Here is a 27278-nt window from a genome sequence, read left to right as displayed (position 1 = left end):
TTTGAACATTATTTTACTGTTAGTTTACTAAGATATAATAACTTCAAAATGCTAGGAAAATAGGCAGAGACAAAGTTCTTTTTGCCCTGAAGGAGATTGCCATCTTGTGAAGAGACAGACAATATGGTATAGCCATGAATAACAAACAGCTTTGCAAGGCAACCTCATATCTGTACAGTTATAAAAAACAAACAGCTGCTTCTCAATAAATTAATTCTGTGGATTATTGACTTTGTGTTGCCTTTGAGAAGTTTTTGTATTAGATGTTTCTTTTTCAACCAAGCACTATACTAAAGAACAATAGCATAAAATTTTACTGGTTTCGTTAGCACTATGGTGTAAAACGTAAAATGGCTGGTATGTCTTGAAGTGCTTTTTATTCCACTAACCAGATTTTCAACAAGAGCCAGCTAAGATTTTTGAATTATTTTTTTTTTAATAAGCGACATATTTTGGCATTGAGACCAGTTTTCTGTTGAGATGCCTGAGAGGTAGATATGTGTCAAATGCACCTAGGTACTTAGGTACAAAAATTGCTTCCAGTTATTTATGTAGAATTTGATGCTTAGCTGTTTTTGACAGCCCTGCTGAATGCCTACCAGTGTCATTAGGCACTTCAAAGTCTTCAAAAACCTAAGTCACTTTGAGGATGTGTGGCGTCTTATTAATTTCAGCCAGATGATTCATTCATACTTTTGGGCACAAAAGTACTTAGCTGGAAAGGGTATCTGTGATTTTGGTTTCAGTTTTGTCATCATTCTCATTAAGCATTTGCCTCAGTCCTGAGAGACAAGTGGCAACATCTTTACATTTTACTCTTTGCAGAAGAACATCTAGCTTTGACGATTAGCAAATGGAATTATGCATACGCTAAAGAATGAACTAATTGGTTTCAAAGGTGTTGAATCTTTCTTAGCTACATCAGTTTTACATGCAAGTGATGTGATGACAAGGCTCATATTAGCAGCAGAATGGGCTCTTTTTATAGTAGCATAAATAAGAGGAAAACTGATTAACTTGGCTTGGTACAAGCTTGCAAGGTATTCCTGCCCAGCTGCTTCAGAAGCTGAACACACTAGTTATGAAGCCCTGAATGTTAGTAGTTACCAGGGAAATCCATCATCTCTTCCTAGGATTCAGAACGTACTAATTTCGTAACAGCTGATTCTTTCAGCATTGTTCTAATTTTTAAAAGAATTCTTACTTTTTTCTGCATGTTCTGTGTCCTATACTTCTGAAGTATTGATCTTTTATGTACCCTGTATTTCAAGAGAGCTTCACCTAAAATTTTCCAAAGCAGGTACAAATTCTATAAATACCACATGGAGAGACATATTTAAGATAGTAATCGATGCTTTACAGTGTAACCAAAACTGTTCCTTTTAGTCTAATCGGAATTGTATTATAATAATTTATTTGTCTTTATTATTTATTTATTCCTTTACAGAAGATTTTTTTTTAAAACTGAAAATTAAAGAAAAATATTACTAAATGCCACCACTGCTGATGTTTTTCATTGTTGTGCTTGGCTCAACTGTTCACTCTCTTTGTAGACAAAATATCTTTTGAGTAAAACAGGAGTTTTGGCTATGGAGGTATGGCTGGATCTGACCTTATTTATGTTTTTAAATCTCTCCTTTCAACTGTTTGCCATTAAATAAAAATTCATTTTGCCAAAGTTTACTTACACCACCTTTATTAATTGAACAAGGTGCAAGCCTGAAAAATCTTTTCCTATGTAGTCAATAGGAATCCATCTCCCTAAGCCTTTTTTTATTCCTGACACTGGTGATTTTTCTTGACTGATTCATTGGAGGGCACTGGTTTAACTAATTTGTCTTGCATAGATATCTTTCCCATTCCATGTCCTCTCCACTAGTACAAAACAATCTTCCCTTTAAAGGTTATTTCCCAGCCAGATCTGTCATAAAGCTATTATCATTAATTTGCACTTTAAGAGTTCCTTGTAGTTTTCAAAACCGATGAGATACATTCCTGATTTATGGGTTACGATGTGACAGCCATCATATGCAAAGAAGATTGTTTATACTTACCACAGATGCTTTTAAAAAAGAGGGATATTTCAACCATATCCCCACTCCATCTGCTTTACATAACTGTATTCAATATCATAGAAAACAATGGAAGCCTGTATTTTCCACTGTTCTCTAGAATTTCTAATAGAATTTATCCTTGTTCTGCAATATTCAGAAATCGCATACAGAAAAACAGAAAGCTTGTAATAATCTATTAAATTCCAGGGGTTTTCAGAGTAATTTCCATAGAAACTCACTTTTAATCCTTATACATAATTTTGCTGCAAATGGTAATTAAAAAATAATCCTCAGATTACTGTGAACCTCATTAAATATATTTCAGGAAAAAATTAAGAAAAGCAAAACATTTTCAATGTTTTTAGAAAAAAATAACAACACTGTTAAGCAAGGTATGAAGAGTAGAGTGCACCTACCTAAACTAAACAGCACCAGGAATTTGAGACATACAAATTCTCGAAGATCAAACTGCAGGGAACGAAGCTTTGCTACTAGTTCTTGTGCATGGCTCATAAGATTGTTGAGGGTGGCTCCAGCTTGGGATGCTATAATGGAATAATCCACCTGTAAAAGAGAATTGTATTTCTGTCTGCTTGTCATGCCTGCAGAACCACTTCAGGACGTTTCAAGCAATCACATACAACTGAGATACTCCTGGATAAAAGAATCACTCTCGATTTAATGATGTTATCAAGTCAAGAAAATTTTACATATAAACCTATTTTAGGACAACAGCGTATATTGAAAATATTATTAAACTATATATCTTAATTGTATGTCACATCAGCGAGAACGCTGGTTTGTCTGTATTAGCTTTTTTTAGAAGCTTTATATATGACAACTGCTTATGACACTGGTAGCTGTCCCCAGATCAGTTCGTTTTATTCATTCTCTGTTCTCTTTGTAATTGTATGATCCTGCGAAGAAAGACTGATGAAGTGAGCTTTGCGCCTACGCTGGGTGTATTAGTCCAGAGGGACATAACAGTATTCATGGGAATTGGTCCAGTGTCCATAACTTGGCCAGAAACATCTATTCAAGCCCAGAAATGTCGGTGTATTCCCACAGGAAACAGAGGTATTGTGTGGGTGGTTTCTCCTTAGCTACACAAAATCGTGGTATTTGTTGGAGTTGATTCCAATGAACTTGTTCTGGCGAGTCCGCCCCTGCTAGCGAAGGAGGAGCAGGCAGGTGCGTGGCACAGGCCAGCTTCACTTCCATTGTCCCGAGCAGCCACCGCAGCACACGAAACTACTTTCTCTGGGGCACAGAAAAAAGCGGGACTGCTTGCCCTTGTCGTGATGCTCGTTTGTTCTCGGGGGAGGCTTTCCAAAGTGACACTTGCATATAGAGATCCAAGAGAAAGCTGGAATTAATACACCATGTTAAAAAAGGTAATATTCACAGACGAAGTATTCTTAAAGCCTGTCATAGCTGGCACATTCCTGGATGATCCTTGAATCTTGGGCAACCTCCCCACTGCTTGCATGCCAAAACTTTTTTTCTGGCTAATGCCAGTCCCATTAAGGAGAAGTTTCCCTCCGGATGGCCATGCCAGCCTCTGCCGTGGAGACGTGCACCGTTAACTTTTGCATACTTTGTCATGGGCTGGGTGAGCAGTGGGAAAGTGCTCGGGTAGTGCAGCCTACGGGAACGCCGTGATGCGAAGGTGAAGTGCAGTGGCTGGGGCCAGGGTGAGCTGGCTCCAAGGCCTGGCTGGAGGCGGTGAGACTGGGCAGCTCCAGCGCAGCGACGGCAGCGTGGAGCAGGGTGCAACAGCTTCAGCTGAAATGCCTTAAGCTCAGCCCTGTTTTCATCAGAGTGAGTTGCATATCCCTTACAAGTGCCACTGTCGGGTGAAAATGGCCAGGCGTGTTCCTTGCTCCTGTGTTGAACTGCTTCTGGCCAACTGGCTAAGACCTAAATAGGTATCGATGCATTTTAAAAAAACTCTTTTCTTGCCTGGCTGCTCTAATATTACCAACAGTTTTCTCTTTTAGGAGCCTCCATAACAACAGGGAAATTGCTAACCATACTTCATGTGAGCACACATAAGTGAAGTCCAGCTCTAAACTAAGACTGAGCACAATGGTAAGTGCACACTTTGGGTTAATGATTTGTTTAAAGGTATTAGTGCTCTAATCCCATCTTTAAGGTTTCCCTTAATAAAGTAGTTAATAAAGAATGGCCAGGTATCACCAGAGGAAATAGACCAGTACTGCAAAATTTTGTTCTTCCAGGCACTGATCCCTTAAAATCTATTTTTTAAAAAACTGTTAAGGAACGTGTATTTTGAAATATGTTTTTTGGATTCTAAAACTATTGAATTGACTTTGCTTAAGTATAAAGAAAGCAAGAAAAAAATCTGAAATACTTTAAACCTGAAAAAATTTCAGCCAGGAAAGATGGAGAGATGACTGAAAGGAACTAAAAATAACTTCTCCTAGTGATGACCTTAATATAATCAATAGGTTACAGACTTTCAATAAGACATTTTATTTATATGTACTCTTAGGGCTCCCAAGACATTGACTGGAGGCAACTGTACAAGAAAAATGAAGTTACACTTTTTGTGTGGATGTTAAGAATAACACTGCTCCAACTCTGTGAAACATTTAAAGTTGTGCTTATGTTTCAATTAAGTCAGTGGATTATGCTTAAGTACCCTGTGAGGTAGGTTTTATTGCTCTCTCTTACACCTGGGAAAATTGAAGTAGTGACATTAAATTGCTTACTCAGGGCCAAAGAAATCTGTGACAAAATTAGGATCTGGTCTTTGGAAATCCCAGCCAAACTGTCTTTCAGAAACTACTTTCTAGTTCATCTGTTATTTCTCTCTCTTTCTGTATATACACTTATACATATTTCTTTATATATAGTTATATATACTTATATAAATAATAAGAAAAAAATGAAATAATATACCTCAAATACTTTTTACTTGAAGAGCAGTTTAATATAGTGACATGATTCAACTACTTCATATTGAGAAACTGGTCACATATAAATATCAGCTTTCACAACTTAATTTCCCCTTTTTAATTGTTAAGGGGAGGGAAAAAAAGCTCAAAATCCCTCACTGAGGTTCCAGTTAGTGGAGGAAATACGCTATTCACTTCATAATAAGAAGTTAAGATGTCTGCATGTCAGGAATGTCAGTGGCCTTAGTGCAGCGATTATGCCATAATGGAATAACCCAGTAGATGCCTGGTTCTCCCACCATCCCTCTACTGGAGAGTTCTCAGGCAACCTGCTACTCTTTCAGGTGCATTTAATATTTGCAGCACCAGCATATTTGTCTGGGAGGCAAGTCCTCATCTGCCACTCACCAAGAGCAGGCTGTATTAAATTTTTATATTTATTGACATTTCATTACCATAATTGACTGCAGTTGGTTCTCTAGTAGAAGGCGCAGGGCTGCCTCCTAAGCAGGAGAATTGGTCCCTTGAGTAGGATTTGCAATTAAAAACAACGCAGAATGGATTTTTTTTATATTGTGTAAATATGATGAGTTGAATTTTCAGCTTTAACTAGAGAATACTGGGTGTGCAGAAGGCTTTTTTCAAGAGCGAGCAAAATTATGAGTCAGTAGAAAGACGACCCCCAAAGGTGTCAATCAGTTTATACAAAATCAACTGTGCATGAAAAAGCCTCCGTTAATGTCTATTCTGAAAAAGTGGTCACATTAAAGAACATGGTGTCCCACTTGCTTGGTCCTGTATGCAGAAATTGATACGAAAAGGTCTATCAATCCTTTTACCTTCCAATTCATGATTAAAAATGCTTTTAAAAGACAAAGATTAAAACAACCTGGACCTTGAGCAAAAGGCTTCACTGCAGACAGAAGTCTTAGCATTTACTTTATACTGTACTGTTAATTTCATTTGGTAAAATCAAATTCACAACTGAAATAAATTATTCTTGCTTCCCAATTAGTAGAATTGCATTTCACAGTTGATTTTGATGTTGAAGATGGTATGTTGATTGGCATTTTCAAAACCAGAAGCTTTGGTGAAGCTTCAACATTACCTAATTCAGAAGTAAATGTTGGACATAAAGTTACAGCTGCACAGACAAATGGAGGTGTGAATTCCTCATGTACCAGTACACACTACTTCATTGTTACTACACTCATCGTGCAAGACAGCAATGACAGAGGCTTAATTGGATTAGCTTGGTACCCAAGCAATGCAGGCAGAACGGCACCGAATGATTTACACTGCTGCCTTTTCTCTCCATTCTGGTGCTTAAACCAGCGTGTCTGAGGTTAGTATGGACAGCACTATGTATGTTATACTGCAGGCTGTGCTGTAGGATACCATTTGTTAACTCAAGTGCCTAAACCTAAAATTAGATACTTAAGACCTCTGCTGTGCTGCCACCTAACTTTGTGCTTAAAGGCCTCACAGCTCCATCTTCCACCAGCCCTTTGGGTGCCAAACTGCCTTTAGGCATGGCTGGGAGTACCCAAGTCATGACAGTGCAAAGTGACCATGTGTCCAGCTCATGCTTCTGCTCTTTTTAGATTTATGAACTATGTGGCTTTCACCTACCTAAGGCAGCAAAAATACCAAAGGTGGGATTTGGTAGAAGGCCAGTGCTTGGAGTGACGAAGATATGGGAAATCTGGAGTCAAATCTCTAGTCCAAAGAGTGCATGAAATAAATAAGGCTATAGCCTGGCAATTGGGGCATCTTTCTGAAAGTAAGAAATACCAAGTTTCTTCAGGTAAATCTGGCACATCTGGTGGATATCTTCTGATCATGTGTATTGGGCAGAAAGACGAGGACCTTTGGCTTGGTTTGGAGAGGAAGGATTTGCTTGGTACTTAACTCTAGGAGGGAACTTCCAGCTGGGAATCCCAAGTAGAAAAATGTGCATAAGTCCCTTGGACCGGCAGCATTTGTGCCATACCTCTCTTCTTTGCATCTCTCAAGGCTCCCTCTTACAGTTACCACCTAGTTTGCTGCTGGCCTTCCCTGCTCCCTGTGTTGCAGAGGTAAGTGCCAGGTGGATGAGGCTGCAGGCTCTGTGAGAGGGCAGGGTGGTGCAGAGGCACCAGCAGCAAAGGAAAAGAAATAAGAAAGCTGATAGTATTAGTAAAAGGATCATAACTTAAATGAGACTGCATAAAGACATGCAATACTGTGTATTTTTTCTAAATCCTTTTCTTGATACAGTTAAGAGTGACTTAAAAGTCCAAATCCCTTTAACGTCAGTGAAAGTGAGTTAGGTCAGTGCTGAATGTTTATGAAAATTCTACTTTAAAACAATATATCATAATAAAGTACTTAGAGTTCAGCAGCATTTAGATATTCAGCTATCAAATAATTTCTCAACTCATAAACTGAGAGGTAAGAGAGATGGAAGTGACTAATTCTGCAGGTTTTTTCTCATATGAAGGTCTCATTTTAAACAGCGAGATACTGTTCGAGGCAGAACAAAAGACAAACCTTTTCTTACAACATGAAACTATACCCTGGGCTAAATAAACGCTGAGGCTGACAGCCAGAAATGCAGGGAGCACTTGCACTTTTTTGTTTTGCAAATGATTTATCATGGTAATGAATGATTCTTGAAGCCAAATCCCTGGTTTCACTGGGCGCAGATGGCAACTTTCTGGTGGAGTCAGGTGGTGGCCTCTGGTATTGACTCCTCTCTATGCCCACAAAATGGAGCCTAACATTTAATGGTGAAATCAGGTTCCTTCCTTCTTCTAAAATTAGTGTTTCATTTCTAGGATATGATGGTGAGGTCATACGGCATGTAGAAATGCTTTGTGGTACTGCACCATCCATTTTCAATGCTTCAGCAAGCTTGCAACAGTCTCCAGAATATAGGATTAAAGTGATTTTACTTGTTGATGGCTGTTACCAGATACCAGCTATCACTGAATGACATTCCTTTCAGCCAGAACAGGAATTGTGCAAGTAAGGAATACAGCCCCTGCCACGGCTGAATACGGTACCTGTATAATGAACCAAGGTTCTAGCAGGCTAAGGTAGTTCAAGTTAGTGAAAGAGTGATTTCATATTTAATTTAGTAACTTAGATGACTGTGTGTTTGGGGCACAAAAGCAAAGGAGGCAGCAGGTGCCTAGGTGCAGCAAGGGGACTGTCTCCCTCCTCCTGCTCTGCTCCGTGCACCCTGGCCAGCTCAGCTGGCTGATGATGATGGGGGGCTGCTCCCCCACCACTCCCTGCTTGATTACAAACTGCCCTGAAAGCCTGGGGAGTGGCCCACGATGGTCTGTCCTGGGTTTTGAAGTCTTGACCCTGCAGAGAGCCTGTGAGTTGGCTGTAGTGTATGGCTATGTGGGCAGATGGGCCTTTCTCTCAGAAGGATGCATTCAGCACAGTATAGAGCAATCAAGCTAATTCACTATCACAACCATAATTACTCTTCCACTGTTTCCTGAAATATATATCTCAGTGGCAACTACGGTGGTTATTAAACTCATTTTGAGCTTCTCATATAACTAATACTTTCATTAAAAACATTTGAAGTAGTATTTGTGTTATGTTTCTAAGCAATTGAACATGGAGAAACGCTTTGAAGAGGGGTCTATGTACAAGAATTGAGGAGGACTCAGCATGGACAAAACCAGCAGATCTGCTTAAATCAGGCTTGGATATTAATTAAAATTGTGATGACTTTTAATTAAAATTGTGATGACTTATACAGCATAAGATGCTTGTCATTTTAACATGATACACAATAATAGAAGATAATGAATCAAGTTGCCAGTGGACCCTTCCCCTAGGATGATATTATTGTGCTTGTTAATTAGCTATAATATGCAAATAGTAACACTCCAAAGTACTGCATTTACTTTGTCTAACTTAGTTTCAGAAAAACTAGTACATTGAGACTGAAAAACTATATGCCCTGTAGTTGATCATACATAGATTAACTTATAGTAGATATATTTATGTTATAAAACACATAATAATAGAAGTATTGTTATGTTTCACGCAGATAGCTGTTTTAATCAGTACCATTAAATTTTCCACTCTAGCAATGGTGACTATTGAGTTATTCAAATTATTAGTAGGAAGATGTTAAAGTAATGTGCAGAACATAGCTAACAGACTACAACAGAATCCATTTCTTTACCAAAGTGTTGCAATGCACTTTGTGTTTTTTTATATAGAGATGAGATGATAGGGAACCACTGCTGAGCTTGAATATCCATAAATTTCATCAGAAGATGGATCATCACTGGAAATTTTTTATAAATGCAATCACAAATTTATTTTTTATAATTTTTTTATAAATGTCTAGGTAACATCACAAAGGCAGTGCTAATTCAGACTGTTTCTTCAGGAGCTTTTGACCATGTAAGTTCATTTCCCCTTACTACCCTTCTGTCTTACACAGATTTCTACTCCACTCTTTTAAATCTTTTCCCATCAATGGAAAACTGGGTGTGCTCACTTTGCATTCCATCAGTATCACTACTCCAATAGGCAGTTGGGACAGACTGATGTGGTGCTTTCTTCTTTGAGTTGGGTCTCTGAACAACTTGTCTCTCATGTTGGGCAAGCTTAATATCAGATATGAGACTTTACATGAATTTATGTGGAGAAATTAGTTCACAAGTATGGGATTCGTATGGAGGACTAGCAGCCTTGAAGAAATGCTGCCAGACTCCAAGTAAACAGCTTTTGTTCTCTTTATGGGAGCAATGTGTACAGAATACAAAAGAAATGTGTTTCCTATGGACACAACAGAGTTAGCGTGTGGGAAATGGAAGAGTTCTGGAATGCAAGGATTCATGTTGGGTGCCCTCTTTATGACTTTTTACTGGAACTGGAATTTTAGACTTAAAACCATAGTGCTACGATGGTTTCATGGCAACATAGCAAAGCAAATGTAAATGGGGATCAGTTTATTCACAGGTGTGTCCATAGCTACTTGGAAGGCTCAAAATGTTTAATGAACATTTGGACAAACCTGAATTGGGCACTTCATAGTTATAACTGAATTTTGATATGTTTCGTCTAGATTAACTGAGAACATCTAGTTCAGCCCCAACAAGCAGCTAGCATAATATCGTCATAAGGTGTGCGGCACTTTTAACAACTAGAACAACCTTGTTTTCTTTTCCTTTACACAGAAACCACTAAAGCAAGGAACTGTGCAAGCTTGGATACAAGAGAACAAATACTACACTGAACAGCAAAATAATGATTGCTTATCCTGGTTTGTATCCACCTTGAATCAAATCCTATGTTTGTCTGCCTGTGTAAGGACTTCTAGATTTGGCTCCCAAATGCCAATACCTCTTTTCTGCCAGCTACAACTATGAAGCTTCACGGACTGCAATGACAAATCTAAGGGGGGGGTGGGGGGGGTGAGGGGTGGAATTAAAAAAGAGACTAAATTCCAAGAACATATGAAGTAATAGATTTCCATTAGATATCCATTAGCTTTCTACACCTATGACTTGTGTATGTATTTTTAGTCATTTCTTAGGATGAACAAAAAACCTGTTTACTTATCTACTTTTTTTGCCAGCTCCTTTCTCTTGTCCTTCAGAGAAACTCCTTCCTCTAACACTCTTGTAACTTTTTGTACAACAGTGATACTTCTGCAAAGGTGATCTTTCTTTAGAATCATAGAATCATAGAATGATTAGGGCTGGAAGGGACCTTCAAAGGTCATCTCGTCCAACCCCCCTGCAAGGAACAGGGATATCTCCAACTAGATCAGGTTGCTCAGGGCCTCGTCCAACCTGGCCTTGAATGTCTCCAGGGATGGAGCATCCACCACCTCTCTGGGCAACCTGTTCCAGTGTTCTACAACTCTCACGGTAAAAAATTTTTTCTTAATATCCAATCTGAATCTACCTCCCTCTATTTTAAAACCATTACCCCTTGTCCTATCACAACTGGCCCTCCTGAACAGCCTCTCCCCATCTTTCTTGTAGGCCCCTTGAGGTACTGGAAGACCGCTATAAGGTCACCCCAGAGCCTCCTCTTCTCCAGGCTGAACAGCCCCAACTCTTTCAGCCTGTCCTCATAGGAAAGGTGCTCCAGCCCTCTTTATCATCTTTGTGGCCCTCCTCTGGACCCTCTCCAACTGGTCCATGTCCTTCTTATGTTGGGGACTCCAGAACTGGACGCAATACTCCAGGTGAGGTCTCACGAGGGCAGAGTAGAGGGGGAGAATCACCTCTCTCGACCTGCTGGCCACGCTCCTCTTGATGCAGCCCAGGATGCAGCTGGCCTTCTGGGCCGCAAGAGCTGTCAGATACAGTCATCTCTAGCTTACAGTTTGAAAGCTCAACTGCCTGTTGAGAACCTTTTCAGTGGCAAGCGATCTTTCCTTGAACTTGCAAGTCTATTCCTTAGACAAACAGATTCTCCAAAGGCCTTAGCAAATACCATTGGGATAACAGAAGCCTTCTTTGCAAGTGGGTAAGTCTAACAGAGATTGTGTTGCCACAGAAAATTGCTCAGGTGACACATCACCAATTTTCAGTACGGTACAGCTGAAAGATCTACAAAGTACTCCATCTAAGGAGAGATTGAAGCCATCAAATTCTCATTTAAACAAGTTATTTTTTTATTTGCTTCAAAACACAACGCTGTTAAGATCTTGGTTATCTCTCATGCCCTTCTCTGGTGCTACACTTTAGAATGCAAGTCCAGGTGGAAAGATCTATTTGTGTGATGACTTTAACTAAATCAGTAGTTTCAACAATCTCAAAAAAATCTGAGATTTAGACACATTTTTGGATAGCCTTTTTAATCTGAAAGGCTTTGACCAAACTCAGCAGAGGAAAGATTTGGCAACAATGAGTAGAGTGTAGGTATGAACAAAATGAGCAGCTTGTGTCTAGGCAGCCGAGGCTAGAATTCCACGTTATGTGTTGACTGCTGCATGAAAATACACAAAGAATGATTTTCTGTACAGAGCTTTAGTATCCACCCTGTGTGTGCTGGATCTTGGAAGCTGGCAGTGTATCGCTGGTGTAGAAGATACAAAAGGAAAGTGCTCAAGTTGGAGGAATTAAAGTTCTATAATTAGAAATGGTCTGTTAAAATTACATGCCACATGGCAAGCCTATGAAACTTGGCATGTGGAGAGCATATTGGCAATGATTTACAGTTAACCACCACATCACATATCACTCCTTAGATGTTTTCTATTATGAAATTTGGAGAGTTGTAAAATGCATTTGTGCTACTTTATTTCCTTTTGAAATGGTAATTGCTACTGCTGAGGGGCAGTACTTAGTGCAGAAAATGAAGTGTGCAGCATAGGGAGGAACTTGTTTCTGAGGAACTGCTGAGAAATTGTAATAATCTGAAAAAAGTGCTTTCTTGAAACACATAACACAAAAGAGCTTCATTTATGAAACTCCAACCAAATAAATAACAAAAAAAAGTCTGTTTTTGTGCAAGGGCCAATGCTTATTACTTTGTTGCTGACTGCACTTTTTCCCCATCAAAGTGGGAACACTGGATTGACACTGGGTAAAACTCATAAGCCAATGGCTTAAGGGAAATGCAGATGTATGGAAATGTGATAGGAATGCCCTAAGGTAATGGATTTTAAGCCAATGCATTTGAAAATTATTGAGCATGCTTCTAACTACTAGCCCATTTTAGATACCTGCTATAGAACTGGCAGTGGTACGGCCCTGGGGAGCTGGATGAAGTTTGACTTTTGTGTCTGAGGAACAGAGGCTGTGTAGTCAAAGTGGAGAAAGCAGGTATGTTCTAATTAAGTGGTGATAAGTTTCCCCCTTACAGCTTCCCCCTTGATTGTGATTGTAAAAAGCACTGTGTCTATGAGTAGCTTTTATTGAGGGACATATTAAGGAAAGCAAGGAGTGAGGCTTCCGAGGTCTTAAATTTGCTAACTTGTGACAATAATGATCTCTCAGGTAATCAAGTAGGCTATCTAGCTGAGGTTCTCCGTTTAAAGTCAGTATCTTTGAAAGGCAGATGATTGACTGTAATTTTTCTCATAGTGTGTTTTGCTGGTAGCAGTAAATTAAAACATCTACAGCACTTTTCATCAGAAGTGTCAGAGTGCTTTTCACACCTTAATGAAGTAATTTTAATGAGATGGTGGCATGGATATTTCCCTTTCTCTAGGATCTGAAAAGATCAAGGCAGCAACCGGAAAGTATGCAGCATTTAGTGCAACAGCAAAGACTTGTAACGCCTGGCTCTAGAAGTCTGGCTTTCCAGAATTATTTTTCAGTTGATACAGAGGAGACAGACACAGTCATAACTGTCCTTTCATAAATACATTTGAACTGGCCTTGTGTCTTAGGATGACAACAGAGTTGATGCTGTCAAGATGGTCCATCTTGACGCTTAAGAAAAGGCTGTATTGGATCAGCTTGGCTGAACAGGTAACTCACAACCGAGCTGCAATGGCAAAGGGCAGCAAACAGCAGCTGCGGCCGGGAGCGGCTCAGAACAAGTCATTTAGAAGCACCGTCCAGGCCCGTAGCGATGATGTTAAAAAAGCCAGTGTTCAGCTAGAGTTGAGACTTGCAGGGATGCCAAACTGCTCGTTAGTGAATGACCAAGGAAAATGCGGGACTGCTGCTGGATTCAGTTGGTGCTTTAGTGGCAGCAAACACAGACCAGCCTGAGGTACTGACTGCCGCTCTTGCCTCAGTCTTTGCTAGCAAGGCCTCCCAGGCTCTGTGCTTTGCAGCAGGGCTCAAGGAGGAGGAGAGTGACCAGCATTGGGTATAAGTTTAAAAAAAAAAGATATTTAGACCAGAATTAAGGAAAAAACCTTTTCCCCTACCATGAAGATGGTCAAGCAGTGGCACTGGCTGCGCAGAGAGGTTGTGCAGTTTCCATCCTTGGGGGTTTTCAAAGCCCAGCTTTACAAAGCCCTGAGAAACCTGGTTTGAACAGGGAGTTGGACTAGAGACTCCTTAAAATCCCTTTCAGCCTCAATTATTCTATGATTTTAAGATTTATGACCCTGGCAATTCTAGGTGTTTTAAACCTTCTGCTTAGCTCACTCAGCTTTGTTTGCTTAAATAAAAGAGGTGGTTCAATGAGTTATTTTCACCCATGAAAATCATTTAAATGGATGATGTTTTAAAGGAAATGCTTTTGAATGACAAATCGCATACAACTTGCGTACTAGCATAGCAGTGACATTTCTGCAATACCCCGACTACCAGTGGTCTTTCCGTGAGCACGTGTGCCATGCACAGCCCAGCGAGAGCAGGCACAGTCAGTGCTGCTGTGCTCACTCCCATAAGCAATCTGGCTTTTAATCTAGGATGATGGAAACTGGCGGATGAAGTTGCCAAGCCACTGGCCATTGTATTTGAGAAGTCGTGGCGGTCTGGCGAGGTCCCCGATGACTGGAAGAGAGGGAACATAACCCCCATTTTCAAAAAGGGGAACAAGGAGGACCCGGGCAACTACAGGCCGGTCAGCCTCACCTCTGTGCCTGGCAAGGTCATGGAGCAGATTCTCCTAGGAACCATGCTAAGGCACATGGAGAGCAAGGAGGTGGTGGGTGACAGCCAACATGGCTTCACCAAAGGCAGATCGTGCCTGACCAACTTGGTGGCCTTTTATGATGGGGTGACAGCATCGGTGGACAAGGGTCGACCAATGGATATCATCTACCTGGACTTGTGCAAAGCTTTTGACACTGTCCCGCACGACATTCTTCCCTCTAAACTAGAGAGGCATGGGTTTGATGGATGGACCACTCGGTGGATAAGGAATTGGCTCAATGGCCGCACTCAGAGAGTAGTGGTCAATGGCTCAATGTCCAAGTGGAGACCGGTCACGAGTGGCGTCCCTCAGGGGTCCGTGTTGGGCCCGGCCCTCTTCAACATCTTTGTCGGTGACGTGGACAGTGGCATGGAGTGCACCCTCCGCAAGTTCGCTGGTGACACCAAGCTGTGTGGTGCCGTCGACACGCTGGAAGGGAGGGATGCCATCCAGAGGGACCTCGACAGGCTGGAGAGGTGGGCCCGTACCAACCTCATGAAGTTTAACCAGGCCAAGTGCAAGGTCCTACATCTGGGTCGTGGCAATCCCAGGCACAAATACAGACTGGGCGGAGAATGGATCGAGAGCAGCCCTGAGGAGAAGGACTTGGGAGTACTGGTGGACAAGAAGCTCAATATGAGCCGGCAATGTGCTCTTGCGGCCCAGAAGGCCAACCGCGTCCTGGGCTGCATCAAGAGGAGCGTGGCCAGCAGGTCGAGAGAGGTGATTCTCCCCCTCTGCTCTGCCCTCGTGAGACCTCACCTGGAGTACTGCGTCCAGTTCTGGAGCCCCCAACATAAGAAGGACATGGACCAGTTGGAGAGGGTCCAGAGGAGGGCCACGAAGATGATAAGAGGGCTGGAGCACCTTTCCTATGAGGACAGGCTGAAAGAGTTGGGGCTGTTCAGCCTGGAGAAGAGGAGGCTCCGGGGTGACCTTATAGCGGTCTTCCAGTACCTCAAGGGGGCCTACAGGAAAGATGGGGAGAGGCTATTCAGGAGGGCCAGTTGTGATAGGACAAGGGGTAATGGTTTTAAAATAGAGGGAGGTAGATTCAGATTGGATATTAGGAAAAAATTTTTTACCATGAGAGTTGTAGAACACTGGAACAGGTTGCCCAGAGAGGTGGTGGATGCTCCATCCCTGGAGACGTTCAAGGCCAGGTTGGACGAGGCCCTGAGCAACCTGATCTAGTTGGAGATATCCCTGTTCCTTGCAGGGGGGTTGGACGAGATGACCTTTGAAAGTCCCTTCCAGCCCTAATCATTCTATGATTCTATGATTCTATGATAGTGATCAGAGATGAATGAAATCAAGGCAACACAGTGGCATTATATGTAGATTTCGGACTCATTCCACTTTCAAAACCAACAAGCCAGAGACTGCATATTTACTTCAGGTCTTGTGTCTCCCTATTTCTCAAGGAGAATCTGTGTTGCATAAACAGAAATATGTTCTCCAACCATTAGCAAGCATGACATGGGAAGGAGTCCATCCATAAGGAAAGGGACTGACTGTAGTGTTCTTGTTTGCTGTTCTCATAATATGGCTTCTCACGCTCCAATCAGCCTAAGTGTGAACAGGAATGTACAGAAGATGATAGGAGACTCTGAGGGTGCTTGTACCACCTTCAAAATAACAAGCTTTGGCATAGGAAAGCAAAATTGGGTTGAGAGGAGGATGTGTTAAACTTATTTGACAAACCTGGGGCAAAAATGGATGAAATTGGTCCAATTTAGCCAGATTTTAATTTAGTTGGAGACTGTAATTCTGCTTGGAAGCATACAGCTTCCAAAACCAGCTGATGATTTGCAAGCAGTGTATTTAATAAGCATCCTGCTACCTGTTGTCCAACAGTGATGAAATGCTCTGCTTTGCCTTGAGATCATGCACAGCTGGGGTTTTTTTTCAAGGAAAGATAAAAGTGGTTAATGAGGTAAGAATTATTACTGTGGAAAAATGGGGACAATGGCTAGAACTTAGGGGTATTTAGATGTCTCTAATTATTTCAGTGGGACTTAGGCACTCAGTACTTTTAAAAACTAGCTAATCACATAACAAATGAGACACTAATTTGGCAGTTCTCTCAGGAACAGAAAACTGTCAATATACTTAGAGTTTTATAAACAAAAGTATAAGCAAGCACCCTGTGTGGTAAATAAAATAATTGCTGGTGTGATTGTCCATGTTTTGCAGATGATGAAATGAAAAGGGGAAAAGTCATTTTCTCTATAGCACCAATATAAATTAAGAGTAATGCAACTAATTTTTGCTTATGTAATTAGGGAGTACAACTTTATCTCGGATAGGTTAGTGACTTTCTGCAAAGGTGGAGAAGTTAGTTCCATAGCTAGAATTTGAATTTTCCCACTTCTTTTCTTGGACAAGTTGATTATTTCTCTCTTCTACTGTACACCTTTTAATCACAAATGCAAACAGTTATTTCTCCTTCTGATTCTTATGAACACTTGTTCTTAGTGTTAAAAAATGGCTACAGTTTTAAAAGTATGACTAAAGCTGTAAGCAGATTCCACAACATGCAGACACAAATGATGTATCTTAGAAAAGGGAGCTCTTTCCCATGTGTGTATAAATTGAGACAGTTCAGTGTGCAGCTACTTAAAACATCAATGGGCCAATGTTTGTTTTCACTTTGAATCAGAAACATAGTGTGCAGGCACACTTTGCTTCTCTTTGACACGGTGATTTTTTTTTCCCGTTAAAACTAGAATAAGTATCTTAGGAATAAGGTTCCTATTTTACTGTCAAGTTCTTTGTGCTTTGGAAACTATGAGGGAGACAGAACTTCCTATTTCCTTTGGGTTTTCTCACAGTTTTTCTAATATTTGCCACATTATTGCCCTTGCATTTGGGAGATCTATACAACTGACACCTGAAGAAAATTAACTCATAGAAAGCTGTGCAGAAACTGCAGGGTGCATGCCCTGAGACAGCTCCTGAGACACTACCTGCATTTATGGCCTATGAATTGAATAATTTTTCTGGGATTACACATCTCAGCTGCCCAGCTGCTCGCACATGTGCATACTTCTCTAAAAGCAAGACAGTTCTGAGGTAGTAGCTGCATGTTCTCTAGGTTTCTGACCTAGCTAGTGATTCTTTTGAGTAAACCACAATTCCAAAGGGAAAATAAGCTATAATTGCTTAGACCTAAAGTGTCAGGTTTGGGGGTGTTGTTGTTGCTGTCAAAATCCATTTTAAACCCAAGGAAACACAACTTCTCATCTGCTATTTTTCAATCATTGAAGTGTACAAGTATATTTGAAAAGCAAAGTGCTTGTGATTATATCTGCTTTCGTAAGTTTAACTGTAATCAGCAGACTAGGAACAGAGTGCACAAGTCATTTTATCTACATTATTTGTGGGGAATCTCTGAGAACACAGGAGTGCTTCTGACCTAGTTAAACTCCTGCTATTTTGAAAATGATTATTAAAAAGCCATCAGTACTTCTCTGAGCCCACATACTCACTTGTTGCCCGGTAACCAGAAGGATGGAGCCTTCTTTCCCATGTACCACTTGCCGGTAAATGTGATCGAGAATTAAGAGTTCACTCCAGCAGTTCTGAAGCAACTTCATTTGGTCATCAACCTGTAAAGCAAGCACGAATGTTGGTGGCATAACTCTGGGAGTAAGTCTTACGTCACACTATGGAGTCAATCCTCCTTCAAGCATCTGGTTAACATCATGAGAACAGAAATGCTATCAAAAATTATTCATCCACAAGATTGCTATTCTCAGCTGAGTAATTAGGGGACGGCTAAAACCCTTATCTGTAAAATGTATAGAATATTTACTACTGATTACATTCTAGGAAAGCAGAACTACAGAATTGTTGTGCAAAGCAATAATAATAGTATGTTTATGAAATGCTTATGGCAATGAGATATTATTTTTAACAAAAACAAGAATAGCAGAAATAATGCTAATGTGAACTTCCCCATACTCCTCATCCTTGAACTTCAGCTTCTGGAAATAGTAAGGAATCCACAGGTCTCAGAGCATTATTGCTGCAAAAAGCCCAACTCAGAGATAGGTCCCTTGCAAAGGAAAAAGTGAAGAGCGAGGTAAACACTCCCTCTAAGAATGGTTGTGGTACCACGAAAAAAGAAGAAAACAACTTGATAAACAGAAGCTAAGCAGCTTCAGGTGTCACTGGTAGGGCAAGAAAGGGAGGGCTATGCACAAGGCGGTAGTGAGCAGTGAGATGTATCACTGACTGCATTTGGTAATAGAAGGAATATACTGGGCACTCAGCACAAGCAACTTACATTAAGTTTTTGTGCAGTGTTATTTGGGATGTACATATTATAGGACAACAAAGTATATCACTAAACTGACTCCTGTTGCAACTGGATTGCATTCAGTTTCCTTCACTTTAAAGGCTGGAAAATAATGAAGATTTCTGTGGAAAGGAGAGAAGAAATTTCGCAAATCAGTGGCAGGCAGACTATGAATTTAAGTCATGGTAAGCATCAATATCCTTTGGATCTGTTCTTACTGCACTTACTGATTTCTTCCTAAAATCAAACAAAGTCTTTGACTTCAGACACGTGTCCTGAAAGAGTTAAGAGATATGTACATTAGTCTTGCTACAATTAAGTGTCTGGTGCAGCTGGGGTATAGCATGTATATAGTTAAAAGGACTCTAAGAACCTGCATAGATAGGAATTGCTGAACAGATTAAAAATGCTATAAATTAGGAGAAGTAAAAAAGAAATAAGCAAAAAGAATATTTAAAGTGGAGAAATGCCTAGAATTTCTGAGATATGGAACTATTAAAATTGTTTTTCAGGGGTTCAAATTTCAATTGCTTTAGAACTAGGTTTCATAATGCACAGGACACTGCGTTACAAGGAGCAGTCTTGCATGAGATTAATTAGATAATTCAATAGATATTTTCAAATTTTATCAGCTATGACCTAATGAATTTTTAAATTTTATTCTTTCAAGCTTATTTTTCGGTTGTGTGATAAAGAAGGAAGTGATGTTTGTTACTGTTAGATTTTTGTAGTGTCACCGGTGAAAGTTACCTAGTATCGTTTCCCTCTTTCCAGTCACTTGTCATATAGCTCAGACTTCAAAATCTTAAACATCAAAGTCTCTGTTTGCCTCCTTCGTTCATTTTAACTTCCCATCTCCCCACTCACAGTCTTTTCCCAACTGTTCTTGTTCCAGTTTTTCCCCCGTAGGCACCTATCTCAAATTATTCCCTCTTGCTGAACTGTGCAAGCAAATGAAATCAGGAGAGTGTCCTGGTTTTAGCTGGGACAGAGGATGAGGGAGAGGGTGAGTGAGTGACTGTGTTGGGTTTGGTTGCTGGAGTGGCCTAACCCACGACAGAGAGAAAGGGAGCAGATTAGCACAAAACCAGAGGGGAGGAAAGGGCAGAAGAACCCATGTGCAGCAGATCATGTTCTCCTGTGGAGCCTGCCCTAGGACCATTGGTTCTTGGTTTTGTCTGTTCCATGACTGCAGCAGGTATCTGTGCTGGAAAACTGCACAACTGCATTGCTGCTTTACCTGGATGATGATATAATTTTCATTGGGTTTTGGCTTGGTTTGTTTTTTTGATTTTATTTTTATCTCTCTGCTTTGCTCTTAAAAAAAACACCAAAAAAAATCCCAAGGAAAACTATTTCCAAATATCTGTGCCAAAATAATATCTTAAGGTAGAAAAATCAAGCACTGTAGAACTAGCTAATGCTTATATTAAGATTGTCTGTCCCATTCTTATTTTATCTACAATCTGTGTTTGTGTTACAACAGATTTTAATGCATAGACACAAAAAGGCTGAATTAGTTCTGACTAATTCACTTTCAGTTCTGACATATCAAATGTTTTGCATGCTTTGGCTTTCCAGTATTAAGGCTAATCTTTTACCACAGTTGTTGTTCTGCCTACAGTTACAAGTTAATACATGTATGCTCAGATAACTCCTATAAGCTACATATCCATTGGCAATAGAGATGGAGAAAAGAAGGTGTGAACTCTGTAGATGGATATATTACTAAGTCAGAGTAAAGCTAGTGCTATCACAAGCTCAGCCTTGCTCTGTCTCTATGCTGTCTTTGCCCATGATAACTTATTGCTGTTCAGATTGCAGAGCAAGGCTGATCTGCATTAAAGATCTCTTCCTCTGCCTACAACATGTACTTGACTACAAAACCATTTCAACCAAGTGACTTGTTAGCTCAAGAGAGGACAGTAAATTACCACATTGATACGCTCCCTACCAAAACTTAGGCCAGGTTTAAAATAAGACATTATTTTAAGAAAATATTTGAAATTTATCTAGTGCTCGTTTTTTACGTGAAACTGTTTTGTGATCATTTTCTCCTCTGTACCACAGACATTACAAAAATCAAATAAATCACACTAACATGATAATTTCATCCAAACTTAACATTTCACACAAAGATATCACAGCTTACATTTCCAAGAAACAAACTGTGAGACAATTTAAACATTCAGCATCCATGTCATAACAACTAATACCTGAATAAGAGGTCAAGCATTTGATTATATTACAAATGACATATTTCCAGCTAACCCATCTGTCTCAGCCACAGGCTTTTGAAAACAAACTACATTGTACAGATCTGGCTTTCTGAAGGCCCCACCAGCAGCTAGTCTGCAATCAAAGCTTACCTCCCAAGCTTTATCATATCATTACCAAGCCAGTGCTGTGAGAACAGTATGAGATGGCAAAATCACACAAACAAAATGTTTTGCACATAGTCTGTTCCTGCTGTTCTACAAGAGTCATAAAACTAGCAACAGCGAACATCTGCTAGTGGTTCACAAAATCTGCTCCTCCATAGTCACTGTAATTTAGCCAGTGAAAGCCTATAAAGTAGATAGCATAAAAAGCACAATACACATCCGAAACTCAGTACTGCCTTCAGAAGACTATTAGATCCAGCTGCCTTTGCCATTTTAAGAAAGCTGGCAGGGCAGCAGAATGCTTGCCAGTTTGCTCTAGGAATAAACAGAGATGACTTTAAGGAGAGTCATGGACTATAAAATGCGGGGCAAGTGATCAATTCCAGCCTACTTCTGAAGGGCATGTAGATGAGGAAAAACACATACTTTATCTCTGCTAATGTATACATGAAAAATAGAAAACAACATAGATCACATTGAACAAAAACATTAACACATCTCTGCTTATGTTACCAGGAATGAGCTGGTAAACTTTGACATGTGTAACTTCAGCCAGAACACAAACACCTTTGTGTTTCCATAGCACATCAATAAATAGTTGCAGAAGCATATTATTTGGCAAAATGAAAAAATCAGCCTTTCACCAAAACAAGTATGTGCCTTAAACTGATCCTGAAGGCCGAGGCTTAAGTTTTGGTGTCTGAAATGGAGAGTCAGTTCTGAAGAGGAAGGTCCTCTGCAGAAAAAGCACCTCGTGGACTTCAGTCTTCTGACTCCAAAGCCAAAGCATGCTAGTCCGCCATTAACAGGGAGAGCAGGAGAAAAGATAAGATTCTGTCACCAAGATAACTTAGCTCCAGTCTGGGACTTCCCTATAATCAACATAATTTTCAATCATGGTATTAGATTGAATTAGAAACAGCCTCATAAACTTGTATTGCTGGCTAAACTTTGAGGTTTTTCAGTTTGTAGAGATCTTTCAGAGTATTATCAATGTTTTAACAACAAGAAAAATGTGCCCTTTGTCCCAACTACTGGGAATGCTTATAAATAAAAATTGAACATCATACAGCCAACAATCGGCTGCTCTCTGCCATAACAGAACATTGACACAAGGATAATGTAACCCATGTCTTACCTAAGCAAGTTGTCAAATGAGATACCCATTTGACAGCTACCTAGCCTTGAGCAAAAGCATGAGTGAATGCTGTGCTCAGATGGTTAAATTTAGGTCCTCTCTGGCCAGTGGCATTCAGATGAAGACACACCAGTGGAGACAGCATAAGTGGAAACTTGCTGAAGAAATGGCTTTTAAGGAAGGATGTGGAGGAAGCTAAGGGAGGGTGTGTGACTCAAAAGAAATAGGAGATCATTTCCAGCATGCAGGGTGGCATGAAAGACTAGTAATGTGACAAATATGAAAGAAGTAAAACATCACACTTGTAAAACTGCTACTAAGTGTCAAGAGAAGCAAATAAAGTGCTAGGAGGAGGCTTTAAAGGAGGGGAGTGAGGATGCAGTGTGGTGAGAGAAGACATAAGGGAAGTTGGATGTCAGGTAAAACCTGGAAAGTGAGGATGGTGGGACTGGATGAGATGCAGACTTAAAAGGGTTTGTGTGACAGTAAGGGATGCTGCTGCAGTAGAGAAGGAGCAAATACTTTGTGTTAGTGAAGCAGAGGATGGCAGTTGTCAACAGCACAGACAGGAGAAGTCCCAGAGGTGAATGAGGGCATGTGCATTGTCTACTCTCTCAAACAGTAGGGATACAAAGGTGGAGCAAGGGATAGCTTTCTGATAGTGTTAATACACGCCAATAGGTAAATCCTATTTCCTGTACCGAAATCCTAATTAGCTATGCTTACAGTGAGGACAAGGAAGCATGTCAGAATTTGGAGTCATCCATAACCTTATATGTCATGCAGTTTGGACTACTTGTAGCATATTCCCCAAGTCATAAGCTGGAAGACAAACAGTTGTTGCCACAACCACCCAATGCCATCCTGCTGTGCTGCTTACTAACTACCAAGCTAGCCAGAATAAACTAACGTAAGAGCATAACTCATTACGCAAAAAGGATCTCCCAGCATCTGGAACGCTGATAGGTAAACAGGTAGACATGGTGAACAAGACACTGTGCAGTCAGTTTGCTCGTGCAATGTCCACTGACAGGTGTTTTGTGTACAGACAGATGGCAGGATGCAAGGCACTATGTTCTGATAAGGTTTTAAGATTTTGTCCTTCCTGTGTTGACCTGGAAACACATCTTCCGTGACCTCACGGTAGAAATGCGTACACTATTGTTATGAATTAACAATATTTCAGTATTGTGACCTCTGTGAAAGAAACCTTTGGTGTGCTCTCTCTTCCTCCCCCACCCCAGGAGGGAATCACTACTTGCACAGCCTGTTTGCTGCAGCACTCGGAAAGGCTGGCTGCAGCCTGCATGCTCTCCTTGTTGTCCCAGCCATCGGCCATCCCAGCTCTTCTTAGCAAAGTACCAGAGCAGAACTGGGTCAGGAGGAGATCGTGTGTCTCAGGATAGAAATGGATGAAGATGGGGCACAGTGCAGTAGGAGAGTCTAGATCCCAAGCATGGGAAGGTAACTGTTCTCCCTACATGAGCCTACTCTTCAATTTCAGTACAAAATAGTGTTCCCCATGTCAAACTTTAAAAAAAATCAGATCTGTGAAAAGAGAGAGACAAAGGGATGTGCCCCCTCCACCAAGTCCACTGACGTTTTTACCAGGAGGTTTAATAGATCTATGGAGCCTGGTGGAACTACGAGATTTCTTTGTGTCCACTGTGAAAGATTCAGGTGGTATTGCTCATCTGCACAGTGAACTTCAGACTGTTAAATGTCTGAATACAGGTCTGAACACAGAATTCATACTTGAGTTCCTCCACTGCCAGCTGGAATTATAAGGTGACTTTAAATCACTTTTCTGAGTTCTCTGCTAATGAGGATTAGAAAACAGGTATGCATGTTTAGATGCAACTATTAGTTTGCATAATTTGTTATATCAACAGAATGCAAGCCACGCAGGATATTTCCAGAAGTGGAGGAAACAGACTCTCAATTTGAAGTGTAAAGGTCTAATCCTGAGCACTGTGATGACACACTATCTCTTGGTAGAACAAAAAAGATGTTGGAGATGAGACTGTCACATTTGTCTGCTAAACCCCAGAATCCCACTCAGCCGTACCCTGAGCTTTTGGTATGGGACTCAGTGGAAGTTTGTTAGGCTTATTGAGGCCCCTGTTGACACTGCAATACACAATCACGCATTATCAATTGTAGTTAAAGGAAGGACTTATCTCAGAAATGCTGGTTACTCATCTGAAAAACTATTTGTGCTGATGTTATAGATGAGGAAAGCTAGTGCGACACAAGAGTAGTATTGTTGTAGTGCATGCTTCCCACAGCACAGAATGTTAATCATTATAAACTTTTGTTTTCTCTGAAGAACAACATTGAAATTGCCAAACACTAAAATGAAGAATAATGTGTATGTTTTGTTGAAATGCACCTTAATCTTATCAAAACCCCACTGTGTCTTTCTTGTAGGAAAGTGTTTCACAATATTTAGCATACTGTAACCAACAACTGCAGATTTATTACAAGTTTTCTTCTGAAGAGGTATTTGCAGCCTGGCACTTGATGAATTACCTGTTAAAACTTTCGGGGTCATGTTTTTTTTGTGTTGCTCTAAGTTAAATATTTTCCTTGTAATTATTGCTGCAGATTCAGTTAAACAATGCACTCACCTTTTACCCAGTCTACACCTCCCTTTCTGAGAAGTTGGAGAATCCTTTTTCATCTCTTTTCATTTGCATCAACTTGCACTATAGCTTTGGGCTTTTCTGCTACTAAAAATTTAAAAGGGTATCTAATGATTAAAAAAAATATGATTATTGTAATTTATGTCATAAAATTGTGTTGGATTCAGCTGAATTGTTTTTACTTACGCTTCTAAAAAGGAAAGCCAATATAGAAATAACATGAAGCATTCATCTCATAGTGCCACTTTTAAATTCCACGGCCATTGAATAGCCATTTCCTAGTGAATATGAAGTGATTAAACATCTGTCTGAATTGTTCAGCCTGAAGCATACAGGTTCAAGGGATGGTTGAACTTTCTTTCAAATGTAGTTACGAGATCACTCAACAAGTCATTGCAGACATATAGCTTGAGTTGTTACTCCATTTTTTTATGCTATAGTGAAGCAAATCGCCCCAAATCAAAGTTTTATAAGACAAGTGCACTCCAGAGGCTAATTTTTACTCCTGAATGCATGCATGGCTTCCAAATCGTTACATAGCTAGAAAAGGATTTGGACTCTCCAGATGGATTGCTGCTAACAGTGGGAAACCTCCTGTGCAAGGTTGCTGTCAAAAAGCAGCATGTAACAGCCAATGTGGTTTTAAAAGTAAATGCACATAACTTTCAGAACCAGTGAATGCCCTAATAAAATGTGATTACTACCTATAACCTCGGTAATAAAATGCTACAAAGTTCAAGAAAAAATGATTTAATATTAACTATGCTTGTTCCAGCTCTTTACTAGAAACCTGTGTGCTATACAACATTTCTAGGTAAAGGCAGAGTGTGATCTTTACGAATCCATGTTGGGTTAGACAACTGTCCTGTTGCTGTCTAGCTCTAGTGTGAAGTGAGTATAAAATCTGTCCAAGTTTGGTAGCATATTACTTTTTTTTTGCGATTTAAAATGAAAGGAAATGTAGAAATACTTCAATGCGTGCCTTTTCCTGCTCCTTTATGACATGTAAAGAGACTGTTATAACAGTGCATTTATACTCGGTGTGTGCCTCTGTGTGTGTGAGTGTATACCTCTTTCTTCAGTAATTTCTGAATCCATCAGTCAGTGTCAGCTTATTTCAACAAGGACTTCATCTATCCCAGATATTAAGTTCCTATATGCTCTGTGTGAATCAGGATCCATATAGACGAAAGGAACTGCTGGGTACCATGCAGAAGGAAAGGCTAATAGGCTCAGCCTTTACTCAACAGCAGAGAACAGAGAGAGAGGAAGAGAGAAGGACTAAAATGCTTCATTAACTTGCTGCTCATGAAACCATAGGTATTTGGAATATCAAGCCACTTTTCAGTTTTTTAAAGGACATACATAAGAAATGTATAGCACAAAGCAACATTATACCTTCGAAAATCCCCATGCTTTCACCCTTCCAAAATGTGAAGCAGTGAATATGTGGTGCCCACGCTCTGACTGGTGTGTGGTGTTTCCTGCTTAGCAAACATAAAAGAGGAGAGCAATGGCTTTGCAACAGCTTTTCCCCTCGCATGCCCCAGCCAGCTACGTGTTACATCACTGTGAAAGAGGGGATGAAAGCAGCAGTGACCAGCTGTCCCAGTTTCAGTGCTGATCTTCCACTGAGACAAAATACTTCAATAAAAAGTAGCTTTGAGCATCAGTTCACACTCATCCCATTTTCTTGCAGGAACGTAACACAAGGTGCGTGGGTCTAGGGGCCTCAGACTGCTGAAAGGAGTATGGCAAGCAGCAGATGGTGATCCTACTAAAGAGTAAGACCCCTCTTCTATTGATCTTTAGACTCCATTTAGAGAGTATTCTCCTCTATTAAGGAGAAGGTAAATGACAAATCTCAGTTCTCTAAACATCAGATGAAAGGGCTGTTACCATAAACTTTGTGTGTGTGTATATAAATAAAAATATATATAATATAGTGCATCAAATGGAACATATAACACTCCTATTTTTAATCCTTTTCCTTACATTTATTTCTGTGCACCTGCATGAAAATGACTTAGTATTTTGCAGTCAGCATTATTTCTGATGAATTATAAATGTGTTTTTCTTAGGTTCTTTTTTGGGTGGGTTTTTTTCTTAACTGAAAATAAGAAAAGGATTTCTTTTTAGTCCCAACTGAAAATTTTGCTTACAATGCAGTGCTGCTTCCCTGTCAAAGTGAATTCAAAGATAAGGAAAGAGGAAAATTAATTCTTCTCAGCATCTGTCACACAGTGAAGAAGGAGAT

The 27278-nt window shown here is 40.2% G+C and overlaps 1 protein-coding gene across 1 annotated transcript in view; it reads right to left on the bottom strand.

Moving 5' to 3' along the window:
* The window catches only part of NR5A2 (nuclear receptor subfamily 5 group A member 2), a 96811-nt gene that overhangs the window by 24486 nt on the left and 45047 nt on the right, over positions 1 to 27278 (bottom strand). Inside the window, exons 6-7 of the mRNA XM_086617319.1 lie at positions 18043 to 18162; positions 2471 to 2618 (exon numbers count right to left, since the gene is read on the bottom strand). Coding sequence (XP_086473445.1) covers positions 2471 to 2618; positions 18043 to 18162 — 268 coding nt within the window. The remainder of the gene's footprint in view (positions 1 to 2470; positions 2619 to 18042; positions 18163 to 27278) is intronic.

The sequence above is a fragment of the Tauraco erythrolophus genome, chromosome 10 (assembly GCF_009769465.1).
Source record: "Tauraco erythrolophus isolate bTauEry1 chromosome 10, bTauEry1.pri, whole genome shotgun sequence".
NCBI lineage: Eukaryota > Metazoa > Chordata > Aves > Musophagiformes > Musophagidae > Tauraco > Tauraco erythrolophus.
This window is presented reverse-complemented; position numbering and strand designations above follow the sequence as displayed.